The sequence below is a fragment of the Lagenorhynchus albirostris genome, chromosome 1 (genome assembly GCF_949774975.1).
Source record: "Lagenorhynchus albirostris chromosome 1, mLagAlb1.1, whole genome shotgun sequence".
Taxonomy (NCBI): Eukaryota; Metazoa; Chordata; class Mammalia; order Artiodactyla; family Delphinidae; genus Lagenorhynchus; species Lagenorhynchus albirostris.
The window spans coordinates 63,055,441-63,072,373 of record NC_083095.1 but is presented as its reverse complement, the minus strand read 5'-3'; the positions used below and the strand labels follow the sequence as shown (position 1 = coordinate 63,072,373).

Below are 16,933 nucleotides of genomic sequence, written 5' to 3'. Positions count from 1 at the left end.
GTTCTCACTGACAAAAATACAAAGAAAGTAAAAACAAATCATCCATAAGGACCAGCCAAAAATTGTATTATTTCAGATACAGACATTTTTCTATCTATCTAATGTATAAACCTCCCTTCTATACATTTACACACTCAAGAATAGGATCATATGATTTACAGCTTTGTAAAGATAAATTCTGTTGTAAAGTAAATAAATGCCAGAATCCAAATGACTTAAATAAAAACAATAGAAAATAGCTTCTATTTATCCTACTTAAGAGTAGTAAAATTCCTGTTATCCGAAGATAGATGAATACTGCTACTTCAAACCACTAACACTGCAGCTTTCTGCTTGAGTTTAGCTGTCAAAGTCCCACTGACTAGGGAGCTCCCTCAGTCAAACAGAAATTTCACTCAGAGTTGATCCCTTTTTTAAAGTTTCTCTCTAGTTTCTTTCTGCTTTTGGTCACTCACCAGTATCTTCAAATACTTTTTTTAAATATATATTTTAATATATATTTTTAATATACAATTTTAATATATGGGAGGTTCAGTCTAATATAAACTATTGTTTCATTACCAGAAGCAGTACTGGAACTCAGTGCTGTCCGAGTAGCCAATACAATATGCCATGGTCTGATCTATAGCTTTCTCTCAAGCTCCATACTTCTATGATCAGGTATCTTCTGAACAGTTCTTCCAGAATGACCCACAAGCACCTCAACTTCGAGATACTTAAAAGTAAATTTACATAACCATGCCCTCCCCTTCCTACCAACTCCTATAGCCTCCTTGGCCGCCATCACCACCACCGCACTTATTTTATCTCCTATTCATGTGCGAATGGCAACTACCCTGGTTGCAAAAAAAAGAAACTTGGGACACCTTTTCGTTCCTCATACCCAATTAATCATCAAAATACTGGTTTCACCACCAAGGGAGCTCATTTATCTGTCTTCTCCCTTATATTCCCATTGTAACTGCCACTGTCCTTTATCAGGTATTTATTATCTCACTTCTGATACTTCCTAACTAGTGTTCTTGCCTCCAGACTGACCTCCAATCTATCTTCCACTCTGAGCTTGGTATGAGCCTTCTGAAATATGTAACTATCCATGCCATTTTTCTATTCATAATCTTTCCAGTGTCTAGAATGTAATCAAAGTCCACTACAATGGCACACAAGTTACTAAACAGAGCCTAGTTCTTGTCTATCTCACATTTCTTACCACTCTCAACCACCTGCTCTTAGCTACAGCCAAATAAAAGTCTTAGTGTCTCTTACATCTTTGTAGAAGTTATTCACACTGTGTGGCTCCTTTCCCATTTGTTATCTGCTCTTTGTATTATAGTACTTCCTCACTGAAGCCTTTCTTAGGCAGAATTAGGTATTCCCTCTTTCACACTGTAGGATCATAGCAATAATATTGTTTTATAATACTTAAATTTGCATGCTTGTCTTCTTGCTAAATCATTGTTACATAAAGATAGAAATGATGTCTTTTCATATTTCTATCTCTAACACTTGTTCTCAAAATGGACATTACATATTTTAGACAGCACTCAAACTTGTCGGAGTGTTTTATTGTCACAAGAATTGAGAATATCACTGGGATTTAATGGGATAAGGCAGGTAATGCTAAACATACAAGGCACATGACAGTCTGCACATACACAAACTGTCCTGTATTCTGCATGTCTTTCAAATGTGTCACAGACAATTTGTGAATAAAAAACCCATTAATAATTAATTATTTGAATCTGTAACAACTCCATTTTATAATTAACACCAAATTTTAAATGATTTATATACACATATATCGAATTTACCAGAAATACAAATCAATTAAAGATTACAACTTTTGTTTTTTGGTTCACGCCATTAGCAAGAAATCACATTTCTAATGGCAACACTGGTGAAGTATGTAAGGAGCCAACAGAACACACCTATGCAATATACCTACATCACCCTGCATTTGTAGCTTCCTTCCTTCTGGCTTTCCTCCCTCCTTTCTACTGCTTGTTTTTTTACTATGTATGTAGGTAGATTTATTATCTATCATTTTTATTTAAGGATACTAAATGACACAGGGTAGGCTCAGTATTGAGCTATAAATTCATAACAAAAAACTAGAGGAGAACAAATTATTTAGATAGGTTTGTTTTCTAGCTTGATGCAAAAACTGGATGTTTTTGCTGGTACATAACATACAACTGTGAATATTCTTTCATAATTTATATAATTTTATTTACTTCAATTATATTTCTTAGTTTCATTTTTTCCCTCTAGAACTAGGGGAGGATGCCAAATATACATATATATATGTATATATCATATGATACATATATATATCATATATACATGTATATATGTATGATATATACATATATATCATATATACATATTCATATATAAATATTGATTCATTGAATCCCTATAGAATGTGCCTATTATTCATTTATATGTTAATATCCTGAAAAAAACCCACTGATGAAGTTAAATTAACCACCAAGGTGATTACCAAGTCACTCCTATCTGGATTTAGTAAGATATATGTCAATATCAGAGTGTAACTTTTTGGTGAGAATCTGACCAATGGCAAGTGTGGAACACAAACCAGAATACTCTGAATTCTTTCTTGGGAATTTCTGCACTAGAGCTGACTGCAGAATAAAAAACATCCTGACCTGTTAAGTAAGATGGTCTGTGAAAAGAAGTACTGCAGTTTACTCACAGAGGGGAAAGAATGAGATAAGAGAGAGCACGAGTGGAATTTGGGTCCCTGGTTCCATTTACTCCTGAAGTCTAAATGAATAAGACAGGCAAGGGGGAGTTGCACTTTGGTAATCACTCTAAGATGTATTGGGGGATCTTAGCTCTCCAACCAGGGATCGAACCCAGGCCTAGCAGTGAAAGCATCGAGTCCTAACCACTGGACAGAAAGGGAATTCCCACCACACTTTTAAATATTATACCTTTTATAATAGCATCTAATTTTGATCCAGGCAATGACTTAAAGAATCAGAATACAACCTCTTTTAAAGTTGTCACATCAAAGAGCTTTGGGATAGGGTACTGAGGTAACTGTTACATTAACTAAACTGCAAAATATAACTGACCCTTGAACAACACTGGGTTTAGGGTGCCAACCCTCCGAGCAGTCAAAAATCTGCGTATGACTTATAGCTGGTCCTCAGTATCCAAGGTTCCTCCGTGTCTGAAAGATTCAACCAACTATGGATCATGTGGTACTGTAGTACTTATTCAATACTATTGAAAAAATCCTTGTATAAATGGACCCACACAGTTCAAACCCATGTTGCTCAAGGATCAACTGTATACTCAAAGGTATCTTTATCTTCCCATTTATCCTATATTATCTCACTCTGTGAAAATCTAATCTATTAAACATATTAAATACGTAAGTCTTATTTTACCTCTTCTCTCTTTTCTCCTTCTTCCATAGAAATATCATGGTCTGTGACATTGTCAATGCATGGTAAGTCTGAAGATGAGATCACAATTTCTTCAGGCTCTTGCATGAACAAAGGCTTTTCCTCTTGCTGGATCCATTCTTGATATACTTTTACCACTCTTCTCATAGCTGCTGCTTCACAAATTGGTAATAAAAATGCCTAGTGAAAAAAAAAAAGAGAGAATATAGATAATGATACCTTTTACTTTGACACAAACCACTAACACATACATTTCTATCTTGTTATAAAATGTGAGGTATAAATGGTTTTTAAAGAGTTAAAGTCAACCAATTCATGGTCAGAAAGAAACCTTTTGTCTCCAAATAATTTGTAAATACATTAAGACAGAAATACTTTTGGTAGGGAGATAACTGATTTCCAGCACAAGGAGCAAAGAATTGTTTCAACTGTACTATCTCAGAATGAACATACTCCTTGTAACTATGCTCCTAAAAGCTTAATGTAAATACACCTTTTCATAATAAATCACATTTTTGTAACTTATATTATTAGGTTTTTTAAAATTAACATTAAAATGAATTTTGATAAAAAGATTTTAATCAAAAAACAAAAACTATGACTCTAAGAAGTAATAAAAATACCATGTAATGAGGCAACTTAGCTTTTCTAAGAGTATTTTTAAGAAGTTACATCTTTCTTCTTTCATTTTACATATATAAAGTTATACAAGTTAAATAATAAGGCAAAAAATACTTAGAAAGTTAAAAGAATATCTTACAGTTATTCTTTCCTTAGGTACTTTCAGGTGGCAGTAAGTTTTAAAAAAGTATGTATCTTCCGCATCACAAAAACATTGTCATGTGAAAAAAAAAACTTTTTTATACAATTCATACTTGCATAAATAAAGCAATAAAAATACTCTTAATCTCACTATCCAAAGTCCTTCCCTTATGCATGTTTGTGTTTATGTGTTAACGTTTTCACTTTACTTTTTTACAAATAGAACTTGACTTGTTTTTTACAACCACTACCTATTAATTTCAACTGTAAAAATCCAAGACCTTTACCTAAAACCTGCCACTTTCTACTCTAGAATTATCAGTAGGTGTATTTAATAATAATCATGGGGTTAAATGACTTTATCTGATTGAAACTAGCCAAGAAAATCAGGTTCCTGAGATAATGATGAAAAGTTAATGTGTTATATCAATAGGGTATTTAATGTTCTTTGGTAATCCTTTTATTTATTTGCTATTATTGATTCCCTAGCAAACTACTGCATTGGCCAAAAGGTTCATTCAGTTTTTTCCATAAGATGGCTCTAGCAGCACTTAGTTGTCTTTAACTTCATTCGAAACAATTTCGTTAGATTGTATGTGACAGCTGTCATATCAACGTGCATTTTAAAAAAGACATCAAAATTGGTGAATTTTTGTGTAGCCATTTTAATATTGAAGATAGAAGAAAAAAAGCAACATTTTCAGCATATTATGCTTTATAATTTCAAGAAAGGTAAAAACTTAACTGCAATGCAAAAAAATATTTCTGTGGTATATGGAGAAGGTGCTGTGACCTATCAAACATGTCAAAAATAGTTTGTGAAGTTCGCGCTGGAGATTTCTCGCTGGACAATGCTCCAGGGGTCAGGTAGACCAGTTGAAGTTGATAGCGATCAAATCGAGACATTAATTGAGAACAATCAACATTGTTGATACTCAAAATATCCAAATCAGGCACTGAAAATCATTTGCACCAGCTTAGTTATGTTCATCACTTTGATGTTTGGGTTCCACATCAGTTAAGAGAAAAAAACCTTCTTGACCATATTTCTGCATGCAATTCTCTACTGAAACATAACGAAAACGTTCCATTTTTAAAACAAATTGTGATGGGCGAAGAAAAGTGGATACTATACAATAATGTGGAACTGAAGAGATCGTGGGGCAAGCGAAATGAACCACCACCAACCACACCAAAGGTTGGTCTTCATCCATAGAAGGTGATGTTGTGTATATTGAGATTGGAAGGGAGTCCTCTATTATGAGCTCCTTCCGGAAAACCAAACGATTAATTCCAACAAGTACTGCTCCCAATTAGACCAACTGAAAGCAGCACTTGACGAAAAGTGTCCAGAATTAGTCAACAGAAAGCTAATAATCTTCCATCAGGCTAATGCAAGACCTTATTTCTTTGATGACCAGGCAAAAACTGTTAAGCTTGGCTGGGAAGTTCTCATTCATCTGCTATATTCATAAGAAATTGCACCTTCAGATTTACATTTATTTTGGTCTTTACAAAATTCTCTTAATGGAAAAAATTTCCATTTCCTGGAAGACTGTAAAAGGCACCTGGAACAGTTCTTTGCTCAAAAAGGTAAAACGTTTTGGAAAGGTGGAATTATGAAGTTGCCTGGAAAATGGCAGAAAGTAGTGGAACAAAAGGGTGAAGACGTTGTTCAATAAAGTTCTTGGTGAAAATGGAAAATGTCTTTTATTTTTACTTAAAAACCGAAGGCACTTTTTGGCCAACCCAATACGTTACTTACTACTTTCCTCCATCTAACAAACCCATTCCAAATTCTCACTCTCATGTTCCAGCAGCTTAATGGTCAATGGCATAATTTTGATCATCATTGCCTGCTCTAAGACTATTTTACAACTGAAGCAACAGCTCGGCCTTCCTTAAAGATTTAAAAAACAGAACAAAAAATACCTCAAATAATCTCCAAAAAGTTCTATTCTCAGATACTGAAAAATCAACTTTAAAAAAAATTAGCATGGGAATTTGCTTTATTTTCTGCTCATTTTTGCTATGAACTGAAAACTGGTCTAAGAAAAAGTTTACCAATTTTAAAAATATTAGATCCAGAGCTAAGATTTTCATTATTGCATAAATTATCACACTATACCCCAAGTGGCTGGATGAATCTACTAAAGACTAGAGTGTATATGTATGACATTTGTCCTTACAGGCCCCTACACTGAGTCTGCTGACACCCTAAATAAGGATCTTGAGGAAAGACTGATGTTAGCCATGGCTAAAAATCTGATGCATAAAAACTGGAGGGCCATTTTATACATTTACAGTGAGAAATGGTTGTCTCAGACCAGAAAATTCAAATCCATACTGGCACCTTATCTTTCTACAAAGAAGAACCACTCACAATCAGACATCGGTATTAATTGATAATAAGGGAAACGGTCATCATAGGCAAGAATATTTGAATCAATGTGCTCAGCAAATTTTCTCTCTGTACGTAGACCTGCATGAGGTCATCTCCAGTTTTATGGTTCTATGACCATAAAACATCATAACCAGACAACTACATGGAGGAAGAATCAAAACAATAGGAGATGGAAAAAAATCAAACATTTGATGATATCAGCTTAAGATAACCTGGTATACACAGTTTTCTAATAATTGGCTTTGCCAATGGGGTCTGATTTACTGGTAGCTAAGGCTCTCTTCTTCAGTGAAAAAACACTAACAAAACATGTTGGTCTCTGATTATTCTTTTAATGTGCTTCCATTATTAATTAACCCAGATTGTGACAGACACATTCTTTAAAATTTAATCAAATACAGTGAGCATTTAGCAGACCTGGGAATTTTTTGTCTCCTTAAAGCAGTGGTTTGCATTTTGGTCTCAGAACCCCTAATCTGCTATATGTTAACACAAATAACACATTTTCCAAATTAAAAGAAGAGTGGCATTATTTTACATTTTTGCAAATCTCCTTAATGTTTAGCTTAATATAGAAGACAGTTGGATTCTCTTATCTGCTTGCTTCTACATTAAATCTGATACAGTATCACATGTCAGGTATGCTCTGGAAAACTTCACAGTACACTTGTGAAACAACAAGAGTGAAAAAGGTTTTGACCTTATGAACCTCAAAAGATCCTGGAGATTTCTCATGAGCCCCAGATTATACTTTGCCACCCACTGACTTCGGAAAAAAATTATGCATATGTATGTTTATATTTTTTAAATTTACATACATATAAAATAAATCTGTGGTGCTTTTAAAGGTTAAACTCTTGATGTGTTATATTTACCTCGTATCAAAGTACTTGCGGCTCCTCACTGTAGCCTCCAAGTACTAACAACATAAAGCACAATAAATGGGTTTCCTTATGAAATAGAGGGTTAATGTCTGGAGTCCATTTATGCCTATTCTATTGGATATGGAGAACAATTTTATCATTTCAAATAACTTGGGCATTTATGTTTTACAGTTGTATCTTTGTTTTAAAGATACGTAACAATATAAATACTTTCATCTGAGATAGAACTCACAATCATTAAACTGGCCCTAAAAAAAACATTATCAGCTATATAACAAATTAGCTCAAGACTTAGCTTCTAGAAATACATGTTAGCCCTGAGCTAGGACTGACAAAGTGCCCAGCACTCAACAGTTACTGAGCTTGATTCATTTACCAAATATTTATTAGGTTCCTAACTCACTGCCATGCACTATGGCTACAATGATGAATGAGAAAGAGAAGTATTCATGGAGGGTAATATGAAAGATCAAAATTGAACAAACATTCAAAAAATAATTATAAAACTCAGGAGAGGTACTATGCAGAAGAGTACAGCTTTCAAAAACATCATTAAAAAAGAGGTACTTACTGTGTGTGTGTGTGTGTGTGTGTGTGTGTGCGCGCGCACGCACATGTGTGGGCAGGTGCTTCTACCTGTCTGTGTGGGTGGGTGGGTGAATTGGTGAGGGTGGTCGTAGAAAACTTTTCTAGTGTAGACACATTTAAGCTATGACCTAAAGGTTGAGTAGCCAGGCGGGAAGGATAGAGAGGAAAGAGGGGAAGGTTGAAGGACAAAAGTTCAGATAGGGAAACAGTAAGTGTAACGGCTATGAGGATGAAATTATTTGAAAGATGAAAAGTAGAGACATTTCTACTAAAATTATTTACCTATAAAGGACTTGTGCTCTAGCTGGGATTGCTAAGGGCAAAATCATTCTATGCCCATATACCTGATAATTAATGGAATATTTCTGTCTATACTATACTATACTGTAGAACATATGAGCCTTCAAAATCAGGAAAGAAACTATTACACAGATTCTCAATTTTGCAAATTTATCATCAGTATTAAGCAGGTAAAAATAGCTTTCCTAATACAATCTAATCTTCAAAATTGATTTCTTTTCAAAACATGAATGATTCATTGGAGTCACCATCCTAAAATCTATTTTTCCTTAAGTTTTACCTTAAAAATCACTTTAAAAAAAATAGCTGTTACAATAAAAATAACATCTCAGAGAACTTCAGTTCCCAGCAATATCATAAAAAAGATATCCTGGGGGCTTCCCTGGTGGCGCAGTGGTTGAGAATCTGCCTGCCAATGCAGGAGAAACGGGTTCGAGCCCTGGTCTGGGAAGATCCCACATGCCGCGGAGCAACTGGGCCCGTGAGCCACAACTACTGAGCCTGCGCGTATGGAGCTTGTGCTCCGCAACAAGAGAGGTTGCGATAGTGAGAGGCCCGCGCACCGCGATGAAGAGTGGCCCCTGCTCGCCACAACTAGAGATAGCCCTTGCACAGAAACGAAGACCAAACACAGCCATAAATAAATAAATAAAATTAAAAAAAAAAGATATCCTGGAATCTACCTGCACAGAACACCTAAAAATTATCACAAAAAAATATAATATACATTTTTAAAAGAATGGCTCAGCTTGTGAGGATATTCTGAGTCTAGAACAAAATGGAAGTATTAATCTAGAGAGGCAAATAATCAATGCAGCTGCTGGGTGCTGCCCTGGACAGCCTCCAGAGCTTTGGTTTAAAAGGCCAACTGTATAGAGGGGAGAGACAGATCAGAATCCTACTGACAGCTGATAACAATGAAGGCTATATCCTCAATACAAAGGTGAGCTAGGAGGGAAGAAAATAACTTGACTCCAGAGAAGAGTCAGTGAGGAAACTTGTCTGTTGACTTGGGGTAGGGGAATATGAGATAAGAACAGCCTTCCCTGCAAATTCATATTCTCAGGCTGGCCATCACCTAACTTTGAGTGCTGCAAAGTGAGAAGAATCATAAGCTAAGAATTGTAATTTAAAGTAAACCAAGGTTGACAGGACCCCTGAACACCTGAGAGAAGCAAGTGCAAATCCTCTCTGGAGAAACACATCCTTCAACCCAGGTTTCAAAGTAATTTCCACAAAATTCCAAAGAAATGTAACCTCTTAACACAAAAATCCAAAACAAATGAGGGTGAGTAAACAGAAACAACAAGGCCAGAACTGCAAAAACTTAAGTTACTGGAATTACTGGACTAAGGAATATTAAATAAGTATTTTAATACATTTTAATTAAGAAGAAAGTGAAAATATGAACAAAGAATAAGCCACTGCAAAAAATGACTAGACAGATATTAAAAAAACAACCAAATATAACTTTTGGAAATTAAAATATAAAGAGCATCATAAAAAACACAATAAGGGGAATTCTGTTTCCAAGAGTGTCATGGACCAGGTAACCTGACCAACCTTACAAGTAAAAAAACAAAAATAATACATTTTTAAAAAAACTTTCATCTTCTTAAATGCACTGATGAGCCATAAAATAGGAAGAAATATTTGAAAATGAAAACCTACATAAAGTCCAAATTCAAGAGAGGTCTTAGGTGTAGCAATAAAGCTGACTTTCACTTTGAATGAAACCAATTACTTTTATGGAACTATTGGGGCAAGGAAGGAAGAACAATAGGAAACCTCCAAACAAATTTGGGATTCCAAAGAACAATATATCATCAGTGTGATGCTGAATTAGAAATAAACCCACCTAACTAAAAGTTTGCAAGGAAAACTGCCCATATTTAGATGCAAAGTAGATAACAGAAATCTTGTCATAGACACTAACCAAAAGCTAGTCTTAATACAGGTTTATACTGTACATTCATTATTATCTGGCTGGCTTAAACTTCAAATCAAGAATTCAGTTTAATGAAGTTGTAAGTGTTTCCTTGCATCTATGTGAAGCAAATGCAATTCCTCTCTGAAGCAATCAACCTTTAACAAACCAAATCAAGAAACAGTCATAAGCAGCAAAAGCTCAGAATCAAAGTTCTGAATTTCTGAAATCACAAAATAGTGCAAGAAATATTACAAGATACTGCAAGAGAATATAGCATCATGAGAAGGAGCATTCAGAAACAAAATATGGCAGAATCAGACCTATGAAGACCTCAGGAATATTAGGGTGATCAATCAATATAAAATAACTAAGTTTCATATTAATACATAAAATGAAAGTAATGAACTAGAGACCATAAAATTGACCAAGCAGACTGGCCAACTTCTAGAAACAGCTGTAATTAGAAAGAAAGTATCCAGAATGCAGCACAGAGAGACAAAGTGATGGAAAATATATGTGAGAGGTCAGTAGATGTATGAAGTGGGAAGGCCTAACACATCTTGAAAGGCAAGAAAAAAATGGGACAGAGGCACTGTTTAAAGAGAGAATGGCTGGAAAATTTCCAGAACTGTCAAATTATACTAATCCATAATTACAGTATCCCCAAAGTATCCCCTGAAGAATAAATAAAAGGAAATCTAGACCTGGACATACCACAGTAAAATACAAAATGCCAAATGCTAAAAAAAGGTACAAAAAGAGCCAGAGAAAAGATAACTGCACTAAGAGTTCAACTGTTGATTGACATCTCAACAGCAACAATGTAAAACAGAAAAGTGGGAAAGCATCTGAGTGTCCGAAATGTACTAGGTGAAAATAACTGTCAATCTAGAATTTTATGTCCAGGGGAAAAAGTATTTCAAGAATGTGGGCAAGGGCTTCCCTGGTGGCGCAGTGGTTGGGAGTCCGCCTGCCAATGCAGGGGACGCGGGTTCGCGCCCTGGTCCGGGAGGATCCCACATGCCGCAGAGCGGCTGGGCCCGTGAGCCATGGCCGCTGAGCCTGCGCGTCCGGAGCCTGTACTCCGCAACGGGAGAGGCCCGCGTACCGCAAAAAAAAAAAAAAAAAAGAATGTGGGCAAAATAAAGACATTTTCAGAGCAAAATCTTGTGTTTGAAAGCAACGGGCATCCAAAAGTAAATTCTAAATGATGAACTTCAAGCAGGGTGGGTTGGCCAAAACATGCGTTCGGTTTTTAAAGTAAAACTAAAAGACACATTTTCCATTTTCACCAAGAACGTTATTGAATAACGTATTTATCCTTTTGTTCCGCTACCTTCTGCCATTTTTTGGGCAACTTCATAATTGAAGTTGCCTGAAAAACTTATCTTTTACCCAAAACTTTTTATCTTTTTAAGCAAAGAACTGTTCCAGGTGCCTTTTACAGGCTCCAGGGAATTGAAATTTTTTCCATTAAGAAAATTTTGTAAAGACCTAAATAAATGTAAATCTGAAGGTGCAGTGTCTGGTGAATATGGCAGATTAATCAGAACTTCCCAGCAAAGCTGTAATGGTTTTTTCCTGGTCATCAAAGAAACATGCGGTCTTCCATTATCCGGATGGAAGATAATGCCTTTTCTATTGACTAATTCTGGAGGCTCTTCGTCGAGGGCTGCTTTCAGTTGGTCTAACTGGGAGCAGTACTTGTTGGAATTAATCGTTTGGTTTTCCAGAAGGAGGTCATAATAGAGGACTCCCTTCCAATCCCACTATATATACAACATCACCTTCTTTGGATGAAGACTGGCCTTTGATGTGGTTGGTGGTGGTTCATTTCGCTTGCCCCACAATCTCTTCCGTTCCACGTTGTTGTACAGTATCCACTTTTCAACCCCCGTCACAACTGGTTTTAAAAATGGAATGTTTTCATTACATTTAAGTAGAGAATCACATGTGGAAATACAGTCAAGGTTTTTTTTTGCTTAACTTATGTGGAACCCAAACATCAAAGCAATGAACATAACCAAGCAGGTGCAAATGATTTTCAATGCTTGATTTGGATATTTTGAGTATACTGGCTATCTCCCACATGGTATAACATTGATTGTTCTCAATTAATGTCTTGATTTGATTGCTATCAACTTCAACTGGTCTACCTGTGCCCTGGAGCATCATCCAATGAGAAATATCTAGCACAAAACTTTGCAAACCACTCTAAAAATATATATTTATTTATTTATTTGGCTGCGCCAGGTCTTAGTTGTGGTGTGCGGGGTCTTGGTTGCGGTATGTGGGATCTAGTTCCCTGACCAGGGATAGAACCCGGGCCCCCTGCATTGGGAGCGTGGAGTCTTAACCACTGGACCACCAGGGAAGTCCCTGCAAACCACTTTGACTTGTTTGATAGGTCACAGCACCTTCTTCAAACACTGCAGAAATCTTTTTTTTGCCACTTCAGTTGCGTTTTTACCTTTCTTGAAATAGTAAAGCATAATATGCTGAAAATGTTGCTTTTTTCTTCCATCTTCAATATTAAAATGGCTACACAAAAATTCACCAATTTTGATGTCTTTTTTTAAATGCACACTGGTATGACAACTGTCACATATAATCTAACAAAACTGTTTCAAATGAAGTTAAAAACAACTAAGTGCTGCTATAGCCATCTTATGGAAAAAAACAAATAAACCTTTTGGCCAACGCAATAAACGGAAGATCTGAAAAGGGAGAAATCATAATCAAAATATATATATAGAACTGAATTATTTGGTAATAACAATATACAAGTTGGGGGAGAAATCAGAGTAATAATGTTCTACGATCCTTGTATTGATTAGGAAGAGGGTAAAAAAACACTAACTTTATATTTGGAAAGTGAAGTATGTATGCTAAAATTTATATAGTAATCACTAAAGGAAAAGGAATAGAGTAAAACTTTCAAACCAAGTGATGGGGAGGAGGAGGATACAGAATGAAAAAACATCAATTAAAAACAAAGCAAAAAATAAGAGAATTATGAAAAAATACAGACATAAGAAAAATAAAAAGAACAAAATAAGATAATATCAATAAATCCGAACATATCAGTAATTATAATAAATATTCCAGTTAAAAGACAAAGATTTTTAAAAATCCAACCATATTTACAAGAGACATATAAAATGTAATGATATAAAAGGGCTGAAAATAAAAGGATTTAAAAAATATATACATGAGGCTAATTATAATAAAAAGAAAGTGGTATAAATGTACTACAAGTAGATAAAGTAGACTAGTACAAGTAGACTTTAAGCAAAAATAATTGCTACAGATGAAAAGGGCCATAAATAAGGGGCTTAACTCACCAAGAAGATATAAAATTATAAATATGTATGTACTTAATTACAAAGCTTCAAAATACATAAAGGAAAATTTATGGAACTACAAAGAAAAAATAGACAAATCACCATCAGAATATAAGATTTTAATACACCCTTCTCCATAACTGTGAGGTCAAGCTAACCAAAAATCTTAAGAATATAGAAAAGGTGACTAAAGTAATAATAAGCTTGATCTAACAGACTTTAATAATCATGAATTCCAAAGGAAAGAATACATTCTCTTCTAACACACAGGACGTTTATGGAGGCTGACTACATACTGATTATACAGACTATATTCTCTGACCAAAAGAATAGCATTAGAAATCTGTAAGAAAAAGGAAAACTAGAAAAATCTTATATGTTTGGGAGACAGACACTGCTAAATAACTCATAGGTCAAAGAAAATATTAACATGAAAATTAGAAAATTTTTAGAAGTGAATAATAACAAAAATGCTATACATGGAAGTTTGTAGACTGTAGCTAAAACAGCATTAAGAGGTAAATTAATAGCCTCAAAAATACTTATATGAGAAAAATGTGAGGCTAATTAATTAGCTAGGAAAAGAACCATCAAATAAAATCAAGAAAAGCAGAAAGAAAGAACAAGGAGCAAAAATTAATAAAAGAGAAAACAAACATAAAACACAGAGGCTCAACAAAGCCAAAAGCTCATTCTTTGCAAAGACTAATAAAACTGACAAATCTCTGGTAAGAATCATCAAGAAAAAAAACAAACAAGGAGCAAATACTAACAGGAATGACAAGGGGAAACATTACTATAAATGCCCAGAGATTAAAAAGCTTATAAGAGAATGTATTTAAAAACAAATGTAATGAACAAATTCCTAGAAAAACGAACACACTCAAGCTGACTCAAGAACTAGAAAACCTGAACAGTTCTTTAAGCTTTAAATTTTCCCACAAATATTCCAACCATTTTTGTCAAATATCTTTCCTTTCACATTTGTCATATATTCTGTCAACACAAACCTTAAACTTGGCAACTAAGAATCACTACCAAAGCTACAGCAAGTTTGTGGCACAGAATAAAGAGCACTGACATGGGAACCAGGATCTGGGAGTCTTAGTCCTGGATCTACCACTTACTTGCTGTGAGACTTGAATGATCCCCTTCAGCTACAAAACTCAATGATGTTTACCTGCAAAAGTACCTTTGCTATTAAGAGCAAATGATTGGTTTTCATAAGGTTTATTTTCCCATAAAAATTTCTATGTAATTGAGAATGTGCACTTAGGAATTTCTAGCTATCTTTATGTGAAATAGCTTTTATTCGTTTTCCTTCCCTCTATTTCTTTATTTTATTCCCCAAATAATATCTGCCTTAAGCAAATTTAATTTCAGAATGCCTTAAAGGACAAAAACTGAGCCTCCAAGGGGAGGATAAAGACAATGAAAACATCGCTTCTTATATTCATAAACCACTTTTTATTGATTTTAGAGTGAAAGATAACATAATTTTTCTATAATTTATCAATCAAATGGTAGGAATAAAAGTTTCAAACCACAAAATGAGTCACTAAGAAAATTATTCTGATAACAGAAGGAATATTGGAGGGGAGGGGATAATTATTAAACTAAAGTTACCATAAACTAAAAATATAAATAACTGAAAATATTAAAGAATTAGATGTAATAAACCAAAAAACTAAATATGAACTTTAAAAAACATTTCCATGAAGAATAAATTTTAAATAACTTAAAGTCAGTATATTCAATATTAAAAGCAAAAGTCTATATTACAAATTAAAAATACTGAGACGTATTTTACCTGACGAAATATCTCTGTGACAAAGTTTACATTACTTCTTTTAGAAGAAAAAACTCTGCGAACTATTTCAATGTCTGTGAGATGTTCTTCATCAATACTACAGAGACTAGAAGAGCTAGGTTCTCGCTCTGTGAGAGTGCTTGTGTTGGAATGAGACTGCTCGGGTTCTGTAGTTCTATCTGCTTTATCGGCATTATCATTTTTGTTTTCTTCTCTGGATACCAAACTAGCAGCTGCTCTCTAAAATAAAAACAAAAAGGGGAGAATATCATAACCATTTAAATCAATATTCTGTCTTCAAATAGCAAATACTGACAAAATCCAAAGCATTCCATAAGTAACTTACAGCACTGTTTAAAATCTATGCATAGAGTTTCATTTAGAATCTGTTCTAAATAGTTAAATGGCAATGAAATAACTTAGTATCTAAGTGATATAGTGATACTCACTAATCATCTATTCAATTAAGTTTATTTTTCAGTATGTTTGCAGAACAAACAAGTTACTAATTAAACTGGGTAAAAGAATAATGCCAAATGGAGTCAGCTCAGCTCATCAATAATAAATAAATACCTTAATTCTGGAATATTTATTCAGTAAGTTTTAATGTGTAAATTCATCTCTATTTTACCTTAGACAAAAATTATACAAAGGAGGACTTCCCTGGTGGGAAAAAAATTAAAAAGAACAAAGGAGGACTTCCCTGGTGGCACAGTGGTTAAGAATCTGCCCTGCCAATGCAGGGGACACGGGTTTGATCCCTGGTCCAGGAAGATCCCACATGCCACGGAGCAACTAAGCCCATGTGCCACAACTACTGAGCCTGTGCCCTAGAGCCCACGCACCACAATTACTGAGCCTACATGCCACAACTACTGAAGCTGCATGCCTAGAGCTCGTGCTCCACGAAAAGAGAAGCCACTGCAATGAGAAGCCCACGCACTGCAATAAAGAGTAGCCCCTGCTCTCTACAACTACAGAAAGCCTGTGAACAGCAATGAAGACCCAACACAGCCATAAATAAATAAATAAATAAATTTATTTTTAAAAAATAGAAGAAAAATTATGACAGAAAAAGTAGAAATTAAGCTAAAATAAAATACATATTAGAAAACTCTACATTCTAATAACTTAACAATTTTCACCATGACTGAAGATGATGGCTAAGCCTAGAGAAAAAGTTAAAGGCCTAAGGCAGTAATAAAGAAATTACTACCATGATATGATAGGAGTAGCACTATTCTGTGGTATGATAAATTACTTTCTGGTACATTATTCAATATTTGGTCGCAGTTTTGTCACCCATAAAATAAAAGAGTTAAAGTAAGTATGTAAATGATCTCAAATATGCTTCCCAATTTAAAAAAATCTCTAATTTTTAGTTTACTGAGCTCTGGTATCAGATAAAATAGTTCTGCTTGAGAGTTTCTACATTTAAAAATTCTTTGTAGAGAACCTAGAACAACATTTTGAG

General features: G+C 34.6%; 1 protein-coding gene across 2 annotated transcripts in view; it reads right to left on the bottom strand.

Moving 5' to 3' along the window:
* RALGAPA1 (Ral GTPase activating protein catalytic subunit alpha 1) overlaps positions 1-16,933 on the bottom strand; it is a 220,947-nt gene that overhangs the window by 139,271 nt on the left and 64,743 nt on the right. For both annotated transcript variants that reach the window (XM_060143467.1, XM_060143474.1), the window contains exons 10-11: positions 15,460-15,699; positions 3,420-3,617 (exon numbers count right to left, since the gene is read on the bottom strand). In XM_060143467.1, coding sequence (XP_059999450.1) covers positions 3,420-3,617; positions 15,460-15,699 — 438 coding nt within the window. The remainder of the gene's footprint in view (positions 1-3,419; positions 3,618-15,459; positions 15,700-16,933) is intronic.